The following is an 18,440-nucleotide window of genomic DNA, read 5'->3' as shown; positions in this document are numbered from 1 at the left end:
CAGCTCTAGACATTTTTGGCAAGATAGATAGAAGAGCTTCTACCACTGCCCCCTCATTGTGGAACCAACTGCTGGTCTACATCCACCAATCAGAATGGTGCCTCATTTTGTAAATGTGCTGAGGACCTGCCTGTTCAACTTATTACAGTGTCATTTCTCTATTTTTGCTCTCACATCTGTTGCATACCATTCAGTTTTACTGAACATCAAAAAAAATATGTTCTCAAAGTTTAAGAACAGAATACCTTTCTCTATATCCAGACCTACACTCTTCTTAGTATAGTCCCATATTAGAACAGGAATGTTATAAAGGATTCTCTCAAAACAGGATTGTCCTCCCCAAGAACCATCTCAGTGAAGCAAGGTCACCAATAGGTCACTGTAATTTCGGCAAGATGGGCCAGGATTGGCATTTATTCACTATTTCATTCATCCAGTTTCACAACACCTTCAGATTCCAACACACATTTGCATGGTACAAGACACATCATTCACACCTTCTCAGTGATCTAATAACCTCCATCTGTAAATTAACATTGCAACCCCCATCATTTAGAATATCATAAAATCAAGGAGCTGGATGCCGCTTTGTAAAATGGGGAAAAGAGCCAATTCAAGAAAATTAAACAAATCAATGTTTTTTCTCCACTCCAGGAACTGTACCCATAATTGCCATTGTTTAATGGGAATCCTGCAAAAAGTAAGCAGGTTTCTGCCCCATATGAATATGTGTATCCCGTGGGCATCCAGGAATGAAGCCAGGGAATCATCACCACACTCTTTATCAAAATGACAGGGGGCTTTGATTGTATATTGCCTATCCATTTTGCTGGGCCCGTAATTTTCATAATATTTAAAATATAATTAAAATCCCAAATCTACATAATCTGCAACAATTTCCTAGACTAATGTATTTATCGTCCTGTGTCTTTTTATCTGTTTGATTTTAGTTCTTTCTTCCTCCATGACTAGAGGCTCTGTATATTTATGATTGTGACTGTGGTCTGCTTTAAAGCATTGGTTTCTTCCTTTTCTGTGTTTTAAGTTTTGTGTTTTCGTCAATCATGCTTAAGGTAGTAGAATGGATCCATAACCCCTGGAAACGAAATGTCTACTCCTGGCATTGAATTCCATAACTACAACTCCTAGAATGCAATTATGTGTTGAATATAAGTCTACAACTGGAAAGAAAAATATGTCCAGCTGACCTAGGGGAGTGAAAGGTCATCTGGTCACCCTGGTAATGTCCGTTCACAATACTCTCAATTATTATGGGGAACAAGTTCTAGGACTGGATCACACTTTCACCAGGCTACATTAAACATTCAATTTTCTTGCGACTCACGAATAAAGTCCACCATCTTCGAGGTTTGTACTGTTTACCTTCTATATAAAAGGTATGGATCCTTTGGTAGATTAGAGTAAATGAATTCCGATAATAATGCTAGTTCTCCCATGAGAAGCTGTGTCCTTGGATCAAACAGGACCACCACACCCATGGACTATACCATTGGACAGAAAATCCTGGAACTGTAAATTTACTGTGCCCTGTTGTGTCAGGCTGTATCATCTAGGACAACAGGAGCTAATACCCCAGAAGCACAGGTAGACAGTATTTCTAGCACTAAAACAGTGATCAACGTAAAAATGCAAAATGTTTCCAGGTACTGACCATCTTATTCTGAGACCTGAGGTTACTGGTAAGTAGCTTCTGTTTCCCAAAAGATCCAAAAACTGCATTTTCACGTGTCACCATCTAGATAAAATGAAGATGCAAACATATGAAACCAGTAGCTAATGTCATCACCAAGATGCATGATTGTTACACATTGTGATGTAACCGTTTTGCCAAACTAGCAACATTCCTCACCCACATAAAATACAAAAAGAGAGGACTTAACACCTCATTACGAGTTAAACTAATAATGGTGGGTAAAAGGCAGCACAGATTGTGATTTAAAATCCTTCATTACACTGTGTGCTATTATGCTAATTTGCTCTTGTCTTTCTTTTCAAGACACCGTGGCTCTGGAACACAAGGCAGTGTTGGTACAATTATCCTTATCAGGTATTTAACAATGTTTTATCTACACTTTTCTTGTAAACATATATATGCTACAACAGATGGGGCCCCATACCTTCACAAATCCTACATATTGTTAAATTATTTGGGTATCAAAAGTTATATGTATTCCATTAGTGAAAGAGACCCATGTAGTATTCTCTGAAATATAAATTGATTTTTAAGTGATCTACTACTTCCCAGAGCAAAATACAGCAGAAATAGTTGGAGAGTCCTACCAGTACATTGGAGGGAGGGGGTAATATCCCCCTTATTGTAGTAATGCATTGGCTGGGATATTATTCCTCTGGGCATGTATGAATTAGCTTTGGGCAGTGCCCCGTGGATGTTCCCCTTGTGTCCGATTTCCTTTTTAATCATCTTTTAATCTACTCTAGTTGTCAGTGAATTGGGGCTTAATGGTTTAAGAATGGGAACTGTGACCTATTCCATTACGTGCTAAGGACACCAAGGATATGCAGTGAAATCCTAGGCTACACTTCCACCGCAAGGTTTCCATCAAAATCCCCCTCCAAATCTTTTTCTTGGAGCAGCAGGCTCGCAAATGGATTGCAGGCCATGCCCAGGCGCAACACCAGTACATCATTTTATACAATCCACAATTAACACAATATATAATTACATTATACATAATGCAGCTCTCAACGCTGTTTGGCAAGTGAGTGTTGCCATCTCTTCACATGCTTGGTGTAAAACTGCCAAAATCACATGTTTAGAAAAGCAATATTTTCCAGTATTCTCTCATCTCTTAGCTTCATCGTTTGAGTTTTCCATTTTCTGTGTTCTTTTTTGCTCTCATGTTCTAGAACCAGTGGAAGCCTGCTTTTTGGCCCTGCATGTGGGTGTCTGGTGGCTGCCTACATTTCACTTGTTATCCAAGATAATCCTCTTCTGTTGTTCTCCACTGTCTCTTTACATCCACATTCAGGTCATAAAAATAAAGAAGAAAAATGTTTGTCTTTTTGGCACATTTTATCTGCTATGTGCCCCTCACCAAGAACAGCCATGGAAGAACAACTATAGAAACATGTAATTCACACTCATCGTTACCCAGCCAAAAATAACTTTTTTAAAAACCATATTTGATGGAATTGGAAAAATACCATTTTTAAGATTGCAATCTCCCATTGCACTGGATTTTCCCACAGGGGGCCATCTAGTTGACTATATTTATTACACTGTTTGATTAACTTCTATCTGATTTGGATTATTAATTTCTTGCTTAGTTTCATTGTTCAGAGATAGACAATTATAACATCTTGCGGGATTGTGCATAATTGCCCTTGTTTTTAGTGTTTTTTTATTGTTGACTTGTGCATTTTGTGTTCTGTTGTGTTCAATGTTTATACTTACTGTTCTTGTATTCTTTGTTTATGTCAAGCATTGAATGCAATTGAAAAGGATTTTTATTTTTGTATCTTTGCATTTATGGTTCTGGCAGTTATTACGCATCATTATGTACTGACTTTAATAGATGATTATTTAATAAAATTAGGTTTTGAGTTGTCTTTTTTATTTATTCCCATTGTAACATTTTGCTGATATTTCCTTGATTCTGCCCTTGATTTATGAGTAAATGGGAATCCACCTTCTGGTTTGTGTTTAGGGTTTTCTGACACTAGTTTGCAGCAAATCCCAGGAGAATTTCAAATAAAAACAGTTAAAAATTTTATTACGTTAAATCTGCAAAATGGCGCAAGGTTTCTCAGAATTAAGGTGTTGCTAATCTTAACCTTTTACAAATGATGCTGTATTTTCACAAATTTACTCCACCTTTTGCCCTGCATTTGCACTTCACTGTGCAATTACTGAAATTTGGCGCTGGGGACCTGTGCATGCCAAAATGAAAGTGTACATGCCCCTGCCGCCGAATAACGCCAGAACCAGAAAATGAGCTCCATAATACAAAAATAGCATAAAAGTGAGTCATCAAAGTGTCATTCCACCCTCGACAAACATGCTTTTAGCAATCGCTAGATTGAACATCTGCACCTACTGCTTAAACGATATATAACATTTCACAGGTGTATATAAAGCCCACATCACTGATTTTCAAAAGCCAAAACAGCACCGTAAATTAGCCTTGGAAGTTGTGTTTACCCATAGAAAATAAAATATTTACTAGTCCACTATATGGGAAGCAATGATCGCACGTATAGACTTGTAACCAGGCTCATCCAGACAGGTTACTTGAATTTGTACATAAAACATGAGATTAACCTCTGTCAGGAGAATGAAGTCATATGATTTGGATTAAAATATTATTATATACATTTCTTTAAAATTGTTCAGGGGTTTAATTTTACTTGCCAGATTCATGGATGGATTCATTAAAACGTATCAGACTACTTCTCACAGTTGGCTCTTGTCTTTGGCACGCTTTCTACAATGTAAGGCCTGCTTTGTTTTCTAACAGTTTTGAAAAATAATAAATGCATCTAACTTTTGGTCACACTTTATATGCTTTCAGCCACTGACTGCTGATCTTCATTACTATTACATTTTGGAGCTGTCATTCTATTGGTCCTTAATGTTTTCTCAGTTCACAGACATCAAAAGAAAGGTAAGACTTGCATACATGTATGCAATACGCACAAGTCTTTGTTGCATGCATAAATGTTCCAAATGGAAATCATATCTTTGTGGAATTCAATGTAAAACCTAACTCCAAGACTGACATTTGTGTGGAATCTTGGGAACTAATTGTCAGATTGCTACCATTTAGGGGTCTAATCTTCGAATTCTAAGAAAAGATAGTGACTGCGACCCCTAAAATGTAGAGAGATTTCACTACCTTTACGGTAGAGGTGGAATGTTTCCATGTGTCAGAGCACATTGTCACTATGTCGGGGATCTGCAACCCTTGGCTCCCCAGATGTTTTGGACTACACATCCCATCATCTCTAGCCAGCATATTCTATAGTGTGGGTTCATGGGAGTTGTAGTCCAAAACTTCTGGTGGGCTCCATGTTGCAGACCCCTGCACTATGTGTTCTGATGCGTACACACAATCAACGCCTTCATAAATTATGTTATATCCACCTTAAAGCATATGGGACTTTTCCTGAAAAACAAAACTATTCACATACAATAAGTACACAGTCTGAATAGCATGGCTGTTTGTGTACTTAGTGAATGCAACTTCAACTGTGTTTATCTACCGCTCCCTCAGCTTATGACAGATTTGACATTTTAGTGTAGCACAACACTGAACAAAATCACACTGGATGTGTTAACAGTGTGATGCAGATCTTGCATCACTGGTGGGGAAAGGGAATGTAAACTGGACCTGTTTTTATTTTCCTCCGGGATGAGTGACAGTTGTTGTAGGTGCATTATGAAGGGGAGGTCCCACTACCGATAACCTCATCTACCTTTACACAAAAGACAGATATCCAGGACATAAGCCAGTCCTGATGCTGATGGTTTGAAATATAAAGCGAGTTTTTCCTTTTGAAGATAGGAGGCAAGAGGCTTTTCTTGATAGCAATTCGAAAATGATTCTGAGAGTCTTGAACTGAATGATCAATGGTATGATGTTTTGGAGATGGGATCACCCAAAGTTGGTGTCATCAGAGGAGACATGTCTTTATTTTTGCTAGGATCATATCTTAAATGCAGACACCTTTAAATTTATAGGCCTGAACGAAATTAATGTCAAAATTCCACTTGCCTATTTTGCAACATGCAGAAAATTTTGAATACAAAATAGGGCCACTGAGTTCTCTGGGGTTTTTCCCCAAATATGACTCTGGAGCTCCCCTTAAGAATTGCAGTAAGAACTGTTAATCCAAGATTTTCATCTTTTGATCCAGGGATTTGGAACACCACATTGGATGATTTACACTATTCTCATCTCTTTATTTCTATATTGCTCAACCCGCTCAGCCTTTTTATTTGATCAGTCTCTATATTTTTGGCTTTGTGCAATCTCTTCAGGCAAGTGATTTTACGTGAAGGGGTAGTGATGTTGAGCAAATTCCAATGATCCAAGGTCTCTAAATGAAAAAGCCTACCACTATTGTTCTGCCATTTGTAGATATGTATGACAGAATTTCTTTTCAGCTCCCTGGCCAAAACTGTGCTACTTGACAGCACTGCCCGTGTGGGTTACATGTAACACAAGTCCCACACTATATCAGGGATGATGATGTTGACATGTAAATTCGTGTCTATCCATGTCAGTCATGCTTAAAGTGCTTGTTGTGTGAGCTGTAGGTCCAGCCTTGATGCTAAATGCTCAGTGCAATGTAAATACTTTCAAAATCAGTAAACGTGAGCCGTGCGCATTACCTTATTATATTGAAATACAATACATTTGAGTTTTCTTCAATAGTCTGGACTGAGCGCCATTGACTTTGAGTCCAGGACATTACAGTCCTCTTCTATAAACATAGCTGTTCACTGGTCTTCAGACCTTTCTGGGATGATCGGCAAGTTTCCTGATAAATAGTAAACAATGCGATAACAATGCAAATGAAATATGGCACTGTGGAATAAAAACAAACCTCCATAATTGCTGTGGTCTACACAGGATCAGTGACGTCTGCTGACAATTTAGTTGAAAATATGTCTAGTGCTGGATGACGAGATCATCCTTGCTATGGTTTACACAAGCAAAATGCTGTTCACTGATACCAGTGCTATGGATTAGGTCTGCTCATACCGTCTGTGTAGGCAACTTTAGTGCTTGTAGGCAGAGGATAGGTTTAGTCTGTTGAAGGTTGGGCATGATAATGATGGGAGGTGACCACTCCTGCCCATTGATTATAAATATACCAGGCTCAAAGCCCAGCAGTTCGGGGAGGTGGAGCTGGCAAGAAGACAAGGGGCAGATGCAGACGGCTGGAAGACTGGCAGAAGAAGACAGAGGCCTTCCAGAAGGGAGGGCGCAACTCCCTCTTTTTTATTTTAGTGGCTTTTAAGGCCACTAAGCTGTATTTCGGGCTCTTTTAAGGCATTTTGAGTCCCACAAGAACCCACCTTTTGACATTTTGAGCAGGGCTCAATACCTAAAAGAGCAGACCCTGTTCTTAATGGGCTACATGCTGACCTTGTATCCCAATTAACAATTGAATTATTTCGAAGCATTTCTTTGCTTATTTTGTATTCTATTTTTATGGTGCTCTGATAAGGACGTTTTTGATATGTTTGCAAATTTTTGGGAATGTTTTCCTGGATTGTTTAAACTTATTCAGGCCTTCAATTATATTCAGCTCTCATCTCTCTACCTTCTACAGTTAGTATGAGAGAACGTTTTTACCCTTTATTAATATCACATTGAGAAAGGTATTGAGAAAGATATTGAGGTATTTGGGCAGGTGCTTCCATGATGTTGCCCATCATGATTTGGTGAGGCAGATGTTTCTATGAAGATTGCCTGGCATGGTTTCGAGGTCACCTAGCATGACCTGGTGAGACAGGTAGTTGGTTTTTAAGGTGACTATGATTTATTGGAGAAGGTTGATCAGTCTTGGTCTTGATTCAAGGCAGAGGAGAAGACAATGATTTCAGCTTGTACCTTGTGTTTTGTATAGTGACAATAATAATAGCGATGTATCTTTATTACATATTTCTCATAATTAAAAGATTTATTTTTTACGTGAGAGTGTAAGACACATTCATTGAGTGTTCAGCATTGAGTGTTATCAGATGAGTTTGAACATGGGTATTAAGTGTGGGGCATCTATTTGAAACATTGTGTACTGATGTGTTATACAAGGTGCATGTCTTTATACAAACCAACGGTTACAGGATGATGTGAGCAGTGGACTATCAATACAAATATGTGACATTGGTAACCCTCTCCAGTGTTGGCAATTGAGAGCAGCCGTCTACTGCAGGGCTTGTTGGCTGATCTCTTTACTGTTGCACAGTGACAGGTACATGTTTTTCCCTACACCTACTCCTACCATAGCCCCTGATGGACACTCCCCTGAGGGTGAAGGGAAGTCTTTTGAGGTAGGGGTGATCAAAATTATATCACTGTGGCACCCCAGATGTGACAGTGCTCACCTTTTCTACACCCTAATAATAATATTCTCCCCACCTGGCTACTGAAGAGGAGCCAGGGGGTTTGCTACAGGGCTGGTATCTGAAAGAATAATATGAACTCTAGTGAAGAACAGGTTGTGAAACAAAGCTTAAAGCACTCTAGTAAAATGCATCGTGGAACTTCAAGCAAGTGCTTTTAACAGCTATCTAGCTAAGAGACATTAGCACACTCTAGTTAAGTGTGGGGTGTCCAGCAAATAGCTAAAAACACACTCTAGTGAAGAGCAGGCTGTCTTTCCAAGTAAGATATCTAGCTAAGAGAAATGGCTAACCCACATGTGCATATCCCTATACCTGTGAACTACCATCATGCAGAATCCGGGTGGTTACAGGAAGAAGTTGTTAGGGATGTCAACACCGACTTCACATTAATAGTACCCATAGGATTGCCAAGGGAAACCCTGTTTACATATATAAAGACACTGGGAAACAAGCCAGGGTGTGTTTGATGTCCATATAACAATGAGGACCGTTTTGGGATTGCCTACTGTGGGTTGCCCAGTTCAATGTTCACACTTAAGAAACACACAGTTTCTTTGTTAGAGTAAAAGTTTTGAAAAATCAACGTGTCTCTAAATAAACTTACAAGCGTATGTGAATGCACTGTGTGTTCTAAAAAACACATGTTGGACCAGAATGGATCATGTGTTTGACGCTTTCTAGATTAACAGAAACAGAATATTAATGGATTTTCTCTATTAAGCGGGTGCAGAATGTTAAAACAAGGAAAAAGAAGAATGGTGGAATATTCTTCAATCAATTTCTCAATTTTTCTCTCTCAATATTTTCGTTAAAAAACAGGGAATCCACAGAGTTGTTGTATTGGGGATTCAAAAGCCAAATGCACTGACTCCAGGTAGTCTTGTTGTACTCTTGGGTCAGGTCATTTTATAGCCGACCGGTTTCTGTGGTGAAGAGTGGTTGAACCACATTCATCAGGGCTCAGAATATGGGCCGGTGAGTAAAAGCCCTCTTCATTACTGTTGCAGCGTTGTCTGCATTAATAATGTTCCTCTACCCTATCCATGTTGCTGGTTGCGCACAGAGGGGTAACAGGTGGCCTGAGACCTGCTACTTGAGTCTGGGTCTGGCGGGCCACGCTGAAAGAGAACCTGAAATAAACAAGAACTCTGAGTTCTCAGGAGGTTCTAGAGGTCCAGGGGAGTAGCAAGGTAAGCTCAGGAAGTCAGGAATAAGAGGGTCAGGCAGCCTACCCTTTGAATTCAGAGGGGGACAAATGAGAAACCAAGAATAAGAGGGTCTGGGACCCTAAGTGAGTTGGATACTTGGCAGGAGAGTGAAACAAGGGGATACATTGAAGTTGTGTGAGTCTGGGACCCACTTCAAAATAAGAGAATGTGAAGTAGAGGGTCTGGGACCCCAAGTGAGTTGTATACCTGGCAGGAGAGTGAACCAAGGGTACACCGCAGAGCTGTGTGAGTCTGGTACCCACACCCACCCGAGAAACTAAAGTTTAAAGTCAAAGGTGTCTGTGACCCTGTGAGCGAAAAGACAGAGACAATTCATGCAAACCTATTGACTTGGCAGGAGAGAGAGTGTCATGCTTACCTGAGTTTCCGCGGGAGCAGTGGAGTCCTCTGGCTCTTCTCTCACTTCCTACTTGCCCAATACTGCTGGAAGGACTATCTGCCAAAAAAGGTGACTGGTTTAGAATGAGAGGTGAATAGCCCAAACCCCACCCCTCTTCCCTGTCCCTTCTAAATCTAGAAGTTTTAGTTCCCCCCTAACTAACGCATGACTCACCTTTCTCTTTTATTTGGTGAGCTCTCCATCCTGCTCTTGCAGGGGCGCAGTGTCTGGGGCCGGTGGGCGTCATTGGAGATGGCCGCTAGTAACAACTAATGTTCAGGTATGTTTTCAGTTCAGATAAAGTCTGGGACCAGTTGCCGCACTGGTCGGTTTTCTTGTGCCAAAGGTAAGTTCAGGAAACCAGTTCAATCATTGGATTCAGAGTTGGCCTAGCAGGTAAGTTCTGGTACCAGGTAACTTCAATATCCCAGTTGCCTCACTGGGTTGCTTGCATTGCGTGATTTAAAGTCTGAATGCGGAGAGCGTGCAGAGAGTGAAAGTTTACGATTCTAACCTTTGTCTTTCCTTTACACAGGACCGCTCCGTGAGTCACTAAGGTACTGGACGGTTGAAGGAGTAAGAGGAAGGACCAGAAACAGTTCCAGATGAAGACCGCACACCAGAGGTGAGTTTCTGTTGGCGGTCTCGGAGTGGTACCTTAGCGAGCAGCAGAGAGAGAAAAAAGCCCTGATGCAAAGCCTGTTGTTAATCACCTGTTCTTGTCTTCCTTTTCAGGTGCTGGTATGCTGTGGGAGCTGCAGGACGCAGGCGTGCGACTCCAGAGAAGGAACCTGCTGTCAAACTCATCTTTCTGCCTCGAAGCCGACGATCGTGGAATCCACTCGGAGATAACAGGTAAGCAGGAGGAGTCAGAGTAAGCGTGTGATACAGAATTCACACGAAGCGCGTGTTGGTCTCTGGGCGTGGCTTATCTAGGCAGCTACACCCAGAGACTAGACCGCACTGCTTGCTTTGAGCTGGAAACCATTGTCCATGTTGGAAGAAGCAGGAAGTTCTCTTGAATGCGATTGGATGATGAGGTTTTCCTGATGACACACTCCTGGTTCTCAAGGCCTTAACCCATGCCGCTCCTGCCTGCCTTCCCCACCTATCCCTATGGACCAAACAAAGAGGGCCTGAACGTAGGCCCCTGGCCCTTAACCATGACAGTCTTCCCCCTTAAGGCCCCTCCAATGGTGTGTCCTCTGGTCCTGGCTTGGTGGTATTGTCTCTATGAAATTTACGTACCAGACGGGGGGAGTGTAGGTTCCCACTAGGTACCCATGACCTGTCCTGAGGCCTGTATCCTTTCCAATATATTAAGTAATACAGGACCTTTTTTACAACTTTGGAGTCTAAGATTTGCTTGACCTCATATTCTGGCTCTTCGCCCTCTACTATTATGGGAGCAGGTGGCGCTTGTATTCGGGTCCCAGGTTGTACCGGTTTTAGTAAAGAAACATGGAACACTGGGTGGATGCGCATTTGAAGTGGTAGCTGGAGCTTCATGGTCATAGGTGAGACTACTGCTTCGATTGTAAATGGGCCCAGGAATGTGGGTTGGAATTTTCTGGCCCCTTTCAATGGAACATATTTTGATGCTAGCCATACGGAGTCCCCTACTCGATAGGCTGGAGCTTCTTTTCGGTGACGATCGGCGTGTCTCTTTTGTGTAGCCTTAGCTGCTTCCAGGTGTGTTGTCACACCTTTGACAGCTTGTGTGATTTGTTCATGTAGAGTCTGGGTGGCTGGCATTTTGATGATCTCTGGTGGGTCGTACGCAGATGTTCGAGGGTTCTGTCCCTACATTGTGTAAAAAGGAGTCAACTGTGTAGAACTGTGCGTTGAGTTGTTGCAAGCATATTCTGCTATCCATAGGATTTCTGTCCAGGAGTGATCAGTTTGATGCAAAAGACAACAAAGGTATTGCTCCAGGGTTTGGTTTGTGCATTCTGTCTGTCCATCAGTTTGTGGATGGTGACTTGTAGACAATCAGATCTCTAACCTGACCAAAGAGCAACATTTCTTCCAGAATTGTGACACAAACTGGCTTCCTCTGTCGGAGATTACCACGAACGGGAAGCCATGTAGCCTCACTATGTTGTTGAGAAAGACTCGGGCCAAGACTTGGGCTGATGGAATGCATTTTAATGCAATAAAATGAGCCATCTTGGTAAAGAGGTCAACAACCACTAAAACAGTGTTATAACCAGAGCTGGGTGGTAAGTCTGTGATGAAATCCATGGAAATGGTGTGCCAGGGTGTGGGTGGTATCGCCAATGGTTGTAATAAGCCAGCTTATTTTTGTCTTGAGGCCTTATTTTGAGCACAAGTTCCACACAAGTTGATAAAGTCGGTGATGTCTTGCTGCCAAGTAGGCCACCAATAGGCTCTTTTCATTTTCTTCATGGTCTTTGCTATTACAGGGTGCCCTTCAATGGGTGAGCTGTGGTAAATTGTAAGAATTTCTTCCTGCAGGGTACGTGTTGGGAGGTATAGGCATTTCTGGTAATATGTCAGCCTATCTTGGACTGAAAAGCTGGTTCCTTTCTTGGCCCACGTCAGTAGTTCCTCCTTTGGTAAGTTGTTTCTTATCTTCTTTTTGATCTCTTCCCAAAGACTGTCTCCACAAAGGCCTAGGATTCTGTCCCCCGGTACGATATTCACTGGATCGGGGACATAGAAGGCTTCTTCCCCTTTGCCTATCCGCGATAGTGCGTCTGCTTTGCCATTCTTGATTCCAGCTCTGTAAGTGATCACAAAATCATGCTCTGACAGAAATAGGGCCCAGCGGAGTTGTCGGGATGATTGGGCTTTAGCCGAGCACAGGTATTGGAGGTCCTGATGATCAGTTAAGATAGTGATGGTATGTTTGGCTCTGAGTAAAAATGCCTCCATTCTTTGTGGACTTCTTTGATTGCCAGCAGTTCCTTATCCGTGATCGCATAGTTCAGTTCTGCGGGAGAAAATTTCTTCGACCAGAAAGCTACTGGGTGAAGGTGGCCAGTGGTTATATTCCTTTGAGACCAGGTGAGTATAGCTTCCCCCTTCCTGTTGTCCATTTTAATGCCTTGTGGAGATAGTAAGAAAACCAAGAAACTCTACTTCGGTGACCTGGAAGGAACATTTTTCTAATTTGGCATATAGATGTTGTCACGTAACTTGCGGAGAACTGCTCGCACATGTGACACGTGTTTTTGAGGGGTTGCCGAGTAGATGAGGGTGTCATTGATATATACTATGGCGCAATCATCCAGTAGTTCTCATAGGACATCGTTCATAAAGTGTTGGAATCCAGCCGGGGCATTACATAGCCCGAAAGGCATCACTTGGTATTTGTAGAGACCGTACCTGGTGCGAAATGCAGTTTTCCATTCATCACCTTCTTTGATGCGTACCAGGTGATAGGCCCCTCTGAGATCCAATTTTGTAAATATCTGAGCCCGGCTTACTTGGTCCAGTAGTACAGGGATTAGTGGCAGCCGATACCTATTCTTTACCTTGACCTGATTTAGTGCTCTGTAGTCGATGCAAGTTCGTAAATCTCCCTCTTTTTTGGGCACAAAAAAGAGGGGAGAGGCTGCGCGTGACTTCGAAGGACGGATGAAACCATTTGAAAGGTATTGGTCCAGGTAGTTTTTTAGATGAGCGTTTTCATCTTCTGTCAAGGCGTAAATCCAGCTACATGGGACTCATGCTCCTGATATTAAATCAATTTCACAATCGTAGGTGTGATGTGGTGGTAATGTGTTGGCCTGTTCTTTGGCGAATACGTCTTGGTACTCCTGGTACTCAGGGGGTAAGGCTCCTAGCAATCTTAACACAGGTGTGGTCTTTGGAGACGCGAGTAGTGGGAGTTGAGACACCTGGTTTATAGTCCCATAACAATGGTTGCACTCCTTTGGGAAGGTTAATGTTCTGGCGCACCAGTCTATCTGGGGATTGTGCTTTTCGAGCCATGGTATGCTGAGTATCATCTGAAACTGTGGGGCTGAAATGAGATCAAAGGAGACCCGTTCTTTATGTCCATTGTGACAGAGCAGAAAAATGTCTGCAGTACATTGGTTTACTGGGCCGGAGAGTAATTGCATTCCATCCACAGCGGTTACGTTCTCTGCGGTTGTCTTTGCACAAATAGGGAGTCCCATTCTACCAGCCGTGGCCAGATCCATGTACTTTCCGATGGTGCCACTGTCAATAAAAGCTTCAATAGCATGCAGTTTGATTGGTTGTTGTTGGTCTATAACGACCACCGGAATAGCAAAGTGTGAGGTCTGATTAGTTCTTTCCTCGCTCAACAAACCAACCTCTTAGTTTGCCAATCGCACTGGAGTTTTCCATCTCGGTTGGAGCCTTTCCCCCATCTCTGGCTCCTACCGTCTTTCGTGGAGGCTTGGTGGTACAGTTGCAGAGAAAATGTCCATCCTGACCACAGTACAGGCACAATTGTTCTTGTCGTCTTCGGTCTCGCTCTGCCTTGATGAGTGGTCCACGTATACCACCTAACTGCATGGGTTCAGGATGGGGTTCTGCAGGTGGACGACCTGGTGTTTCCTTGGGTCGCATGTAAAAGGTTCTGTTCTCTGAGCGGATGCGATCAGTCTTACTGGTCTGTAAGCAGTGATCTAGTTGGATGGTCAAATCAATGAAGTCCGCACAGTTATCAGGCGGATTTACCACCTGTGCCAGTGCGTCCTTGAGGTCCCTACGCAGAACCCTGTAGAACAAGGAGATTTGCTTCTTCTCGGGCCAGTTTGCCTTATCTACAAGCCAATTGAACGTAGCCACGTAGGCCAAAAGGTCTTGGTTACCCTGCTGGAGAGACAGCAGTTCATCATCCACGGCCTGCCCTTGTGTGCGGCGGGCAAAGAGTTTCTCTAATTCCTGCTGGAAACCGGAGTAATTCCAGAGGAAGGGGTCATCCCTGTTTACTAATGGGATTGTCCAATCCGTGGCATGACCTCCCAAGTAAGAAAGTAAAAAGGCCACACAAAAAGTGTAAGCGACACTGGTTCATAAATGTTCCAAACCTTTTTGGGTCTCCCATGAATCTTTCTGGAGGCGCTAACGGTATGTTTCCCGGAGGGACCACTTGCACTGGTGTCACAGGTTGGGATTGTAACGACAGGGCTGAGGTGTTTGTAGCTCCACCTGGCAACGGAGCTAGGCCCGCCTGGGTTTGTAATAGTTGCCGGGCTATCTCATCTGTCTTATCTCTATTCACTACCAGTTCGCACCTCAAAGCGTTTGTTTCTGAACGAGCTGCATGCACTTCTGCTGTTAGTTCTCCCAGTAGCTGTGACAGCTGATCGACCCCCGAGGTCTCTATCGCTCAGGCAGATTGGTTTAAGGAAGGCTTTGTATTCTTTCATGCTTACCTGAGTCTCCGCGGAAGTGATGGAGTCCTCTAGCACTTCTCTCACTTCCTACTTGCTCAATACTGCTGGAAGGACTATCTGCCAAAAAAGGTGACTGGTTTAGAATGAGAGGTGAATAACCCAAACCCCACCCCTCTTCCATGTCCCTTCTAAATCTAGAAGTGTTAGTTCCCCCGTAACTAGTGCATGACTCACCTTTCTGTTTTATTTGGTGAGCTCTACATCCTGCTCTTGCAGGGGCATATTGCCTGGGGCCCGGTGGGCGTCGTTGGAGATGGCTGCTAGTAACGGCTAATGTTCAGGTACGTTTTCAGTTCAGATAAAGTCTGGGACCAGTTTCTGCACTGGTCGGTTTTCTTGTGCCAAGTTCAGGAAACCAGTTCACTCACTGGATTCGGAGTTGGCCGTGCAGGTAAATTCTGGTACTAGGTAAGTTCAATATCCCAGTTGCCTCACTGGGTTGCTTGCATTACGTGATTTAAAGTCTGAATGCGGAGAGCATGCAGAGAGTGAAAGTTTCTGATTCTAACCTTTGTCTTTCCCTTACACAGGACCGCTCCGGGAGTTACTAAGGTACTGGACGGCTGAAGGAGTAAGAGGAAGGACCAGAAGCAGTTCCAGATGAAGAGCGCACATCGGAGGAGAGTTTCTGTAGGCGGTCTCAGAGTGGTACCTTAGCAAGCGGCAGAGAGAGAAGATGGCCCCAATGCAAAGCCTGTTTTTAATCACCTGCTCTTGTCTTCCTATTCAGGCGCTGGTATGCTGTGGGAGCTGCAGGACGCAAGCGAGTGACTCCAGAGAAGGAACCCGCTGTCAAACTCATCTTTCTGCCTCGAAGCCGACGATTGCGGAATCCACACGGAGATAACAGGTAAGCGGGAGGAGTCCAAGTAAGCGTGTGATACAGAATTCACACGAAGCGCGTGTTGGTCTCTGGGCGTAGCTTATATAGGCAGCCACAACCAGAGACTAGACTGTGCTGCTTGTTTTGAGCTGGAAACCATTGTCCATGTTGGAGAAAGCAAGAAGTCTCTTGAATGTGATTGGATGATGAGGTTTCCCTGATGACATGCTCCTGGTTCTCAAGGCCTTAAGCCATGCAGCTCCTGCCCACCTATCCCTATGAACCAAACATAAAGAGGGCTTGAAGGTAGGTGCCTGGCCCTTAACCATGACAGAGACCCAAGCCACGTTTGCAAGTCTGGGACATATGAGAGACTGAGAACAAGAGGGCCAAGAACTCTTGAACTGATAAAAGGAATGCTATCCTTGATAGCGGAGTGTGTCAAGCTGGTAGGTCACAGGAACTGTGAAGTCAGGGAACAGTTTGTCTTGAGTCATTCAGAGACTTTATCTCAAGTCTAGAGAAAAGGAGTACAAGCCTAGCATTGGGATTCTACACCTGGTAGTGCAGCATACCACGCTGGTAGGATATAGGGACTGTGAAGTTAAGCAACAGTTCATTGTGAGATATTCAGGTCTTAAGATAAGAAGAATAGTTCTAGGCGAAAGGAGCACAACCCCTGCCTTTGGCATCCTGTATTTTGGGACATTATTTTTCATCACTGTATTGCCAGCGGGACTGGGAACATTTCTGTTGTTTGAGAGCCCAACAAACACTTGTTACTTCAAAGAGACCATCCTTGCACAGTTATCTTATACTATTAGTGTTATGGAAAGTAGTAGGATTTGGACACGACGCTGAACTTTACTTTGGACATTTTGACACTGTTAGTTTCATTAGCTACTTTTGATGAGGCAGGGAAACCCCTCTTAGAGATAGAGCTTGCTAGGATTTCCTCCAAAAACCAATCAACAGGCCACCCTTGTGTCCGGCTCTTACGCCTACACTCTTACAATACCATGACTGCTAACCTGACCAAAAAGATGAGTTATGCGTAGATTAGAAATGCAGAGTCCGCGGATGTCCATCTGCATTGTTTCCTCTTTCCTGATACAAATCAAGACATGTTTTGTGTGTGCTGAAACATCTTCCCCAACATTTCTTAAATTGAATGAGTTTAAATACAACTACAGCTTTAAAAGCATAATAAGGGCATGTGTTGATTTTCACCTTAGGTCTTCACATTCACAGATTATCGGCTGTGGTCTTTAATGCTAGTTATGAGCCGAAGCAATCACAAAGGTAGCAAAGGTAACCACAGTGTTCAAGTGAAGTGAAACACAGCAATGTTGGTAACCATTCTGTATTGTACAGAGCAGCTGAACTGAATGTACACCTAGAAAACTGCATGTTAAGCTGTATTCTAGGTTTCTGGGATTTCACCCAGCCCTGTCCTCGTCCCTCTTACTGGACCGTTGACCTCATATCATTTATCATGTTCAATGGCCCTTCCAATAAGTAGTGGTAATTGTATTATACTCTTTATATACACATATTTCAATTGATCTTTTCTTATTCTAATTCTGAATGTTCTTCCTTATTTGTCCCCCCATATGCGTGCCCCAGGGGTGGCCTGTATTGTCTTTAGCATCATGGATTATTGCAACTCTCTCTTTTTAGCGTAACCAACATATTTAATTCAGCGTCTTCAAGTTTGGCAGAATCTGGCTGCCAGATTTGCTACTCAAGCTCCTTGTGGGGTCCATGTTTCTCCTATTTTGCATTCACTTCATTGGCTCCTGTACTTAATTCATTTTAAATCTCTGTGCATTGTCTACCTCGCCTTTTATGGCCTGGTTCAGAGACGTCATGGAGAGAGTACTGTGAACGCAGATGCTTTGAACCTAGACTGGCGCAAAGTCCTGTGGTTGTGCAGCCTCACTCCCATGCACTTTAGAGCCCAAAGTGCAAAGCTGGTAAAACTCATCTTTGCGTCTGACTAAAGTACTCCAGCTGCTGGATTTTTAATTATTTGCACTATATCCTTTGCCTGCACACTACTGTGCTTTCCCGCCTTAAACATGTACTCACATCTTGAAGGCCCTGTCCCCTCTTCTGGAACGGCTTGAGGTTTCTCTGCATTGCATAGCTCTAAAGATGTGTTCTATACCAGGTGGAAGATTAGGGTCACTAAAGCAATTGACCCACTCTAACAGTATTGTAAATATACACTTAGTTTCTTCTCTGTTAGACCAAAGTGACATGCACCTTTTATCGCATTCCTCTTATCGCATTAAAAAAAAAAGGTTTGAGCGTAGTTGATACAAACTGAACACACCAAAAACATACAATGGAAAGTATGAGTTCTGCATGCATCAAATTCGTTATTCAACCAAGGAGAGAGTGAGCAATAGCTTGGCAGAGTTGCCAAGATTTTGTCATAACAGAATGGAAAACTTCGAGCCAAACAGTGAGAAATGTAGAATGCTCG

At 42.9% G+C, this 18,440-nt stretch overlaps 1 protein-coding gene across 2 annotated transcripts in view; it reads left to right on the top strand.

Moving 5' to 3' along the window:
* The window catches only part of CERS6 (ceramide synthase 6), a 1,220,327-nt gene that overhangs the window by 758,527 nt on the left and 443,360 nt on the right, over positions 1–18,440 (top strand). For both annotated transcript variants that reach the window (XM_069616260.1, XM_069616259.1), the window contains exons 5-6: positions 2,018–2,068; positions 4,554–4,646. In XM_069616260.1, the coding sequence (XP_069472361.1) occupies positions 2,018–2,068; positions 4,554–4,646 (144 nt within the window). The remainder of the gene's footprint in view (positions 1–2,017; positions 2,069–4,553; positions 4,647–18,440) is intronic.

Source organism: Ambystoma mexicanum, chromosome 9, assembly GCF_040938575.1.
Source record: "Ambystoma mexicanum isolate Mex_15411 chromosome 9, UKY_AmexF1_1, whole genome shotgun sequence".
NCBI classification, from domain to species: Eukaryota; Metazoa; Chordata; class Amphibia; order Caudata; family Ambystomatidae; genus Ambystoma; species Ambystoma mexicanum.
The sequence above is the reverse complement of the archived record's forward strand: the minus strand, read 5'-3'. Positions and strand labels throughout refer to the sequence as shown.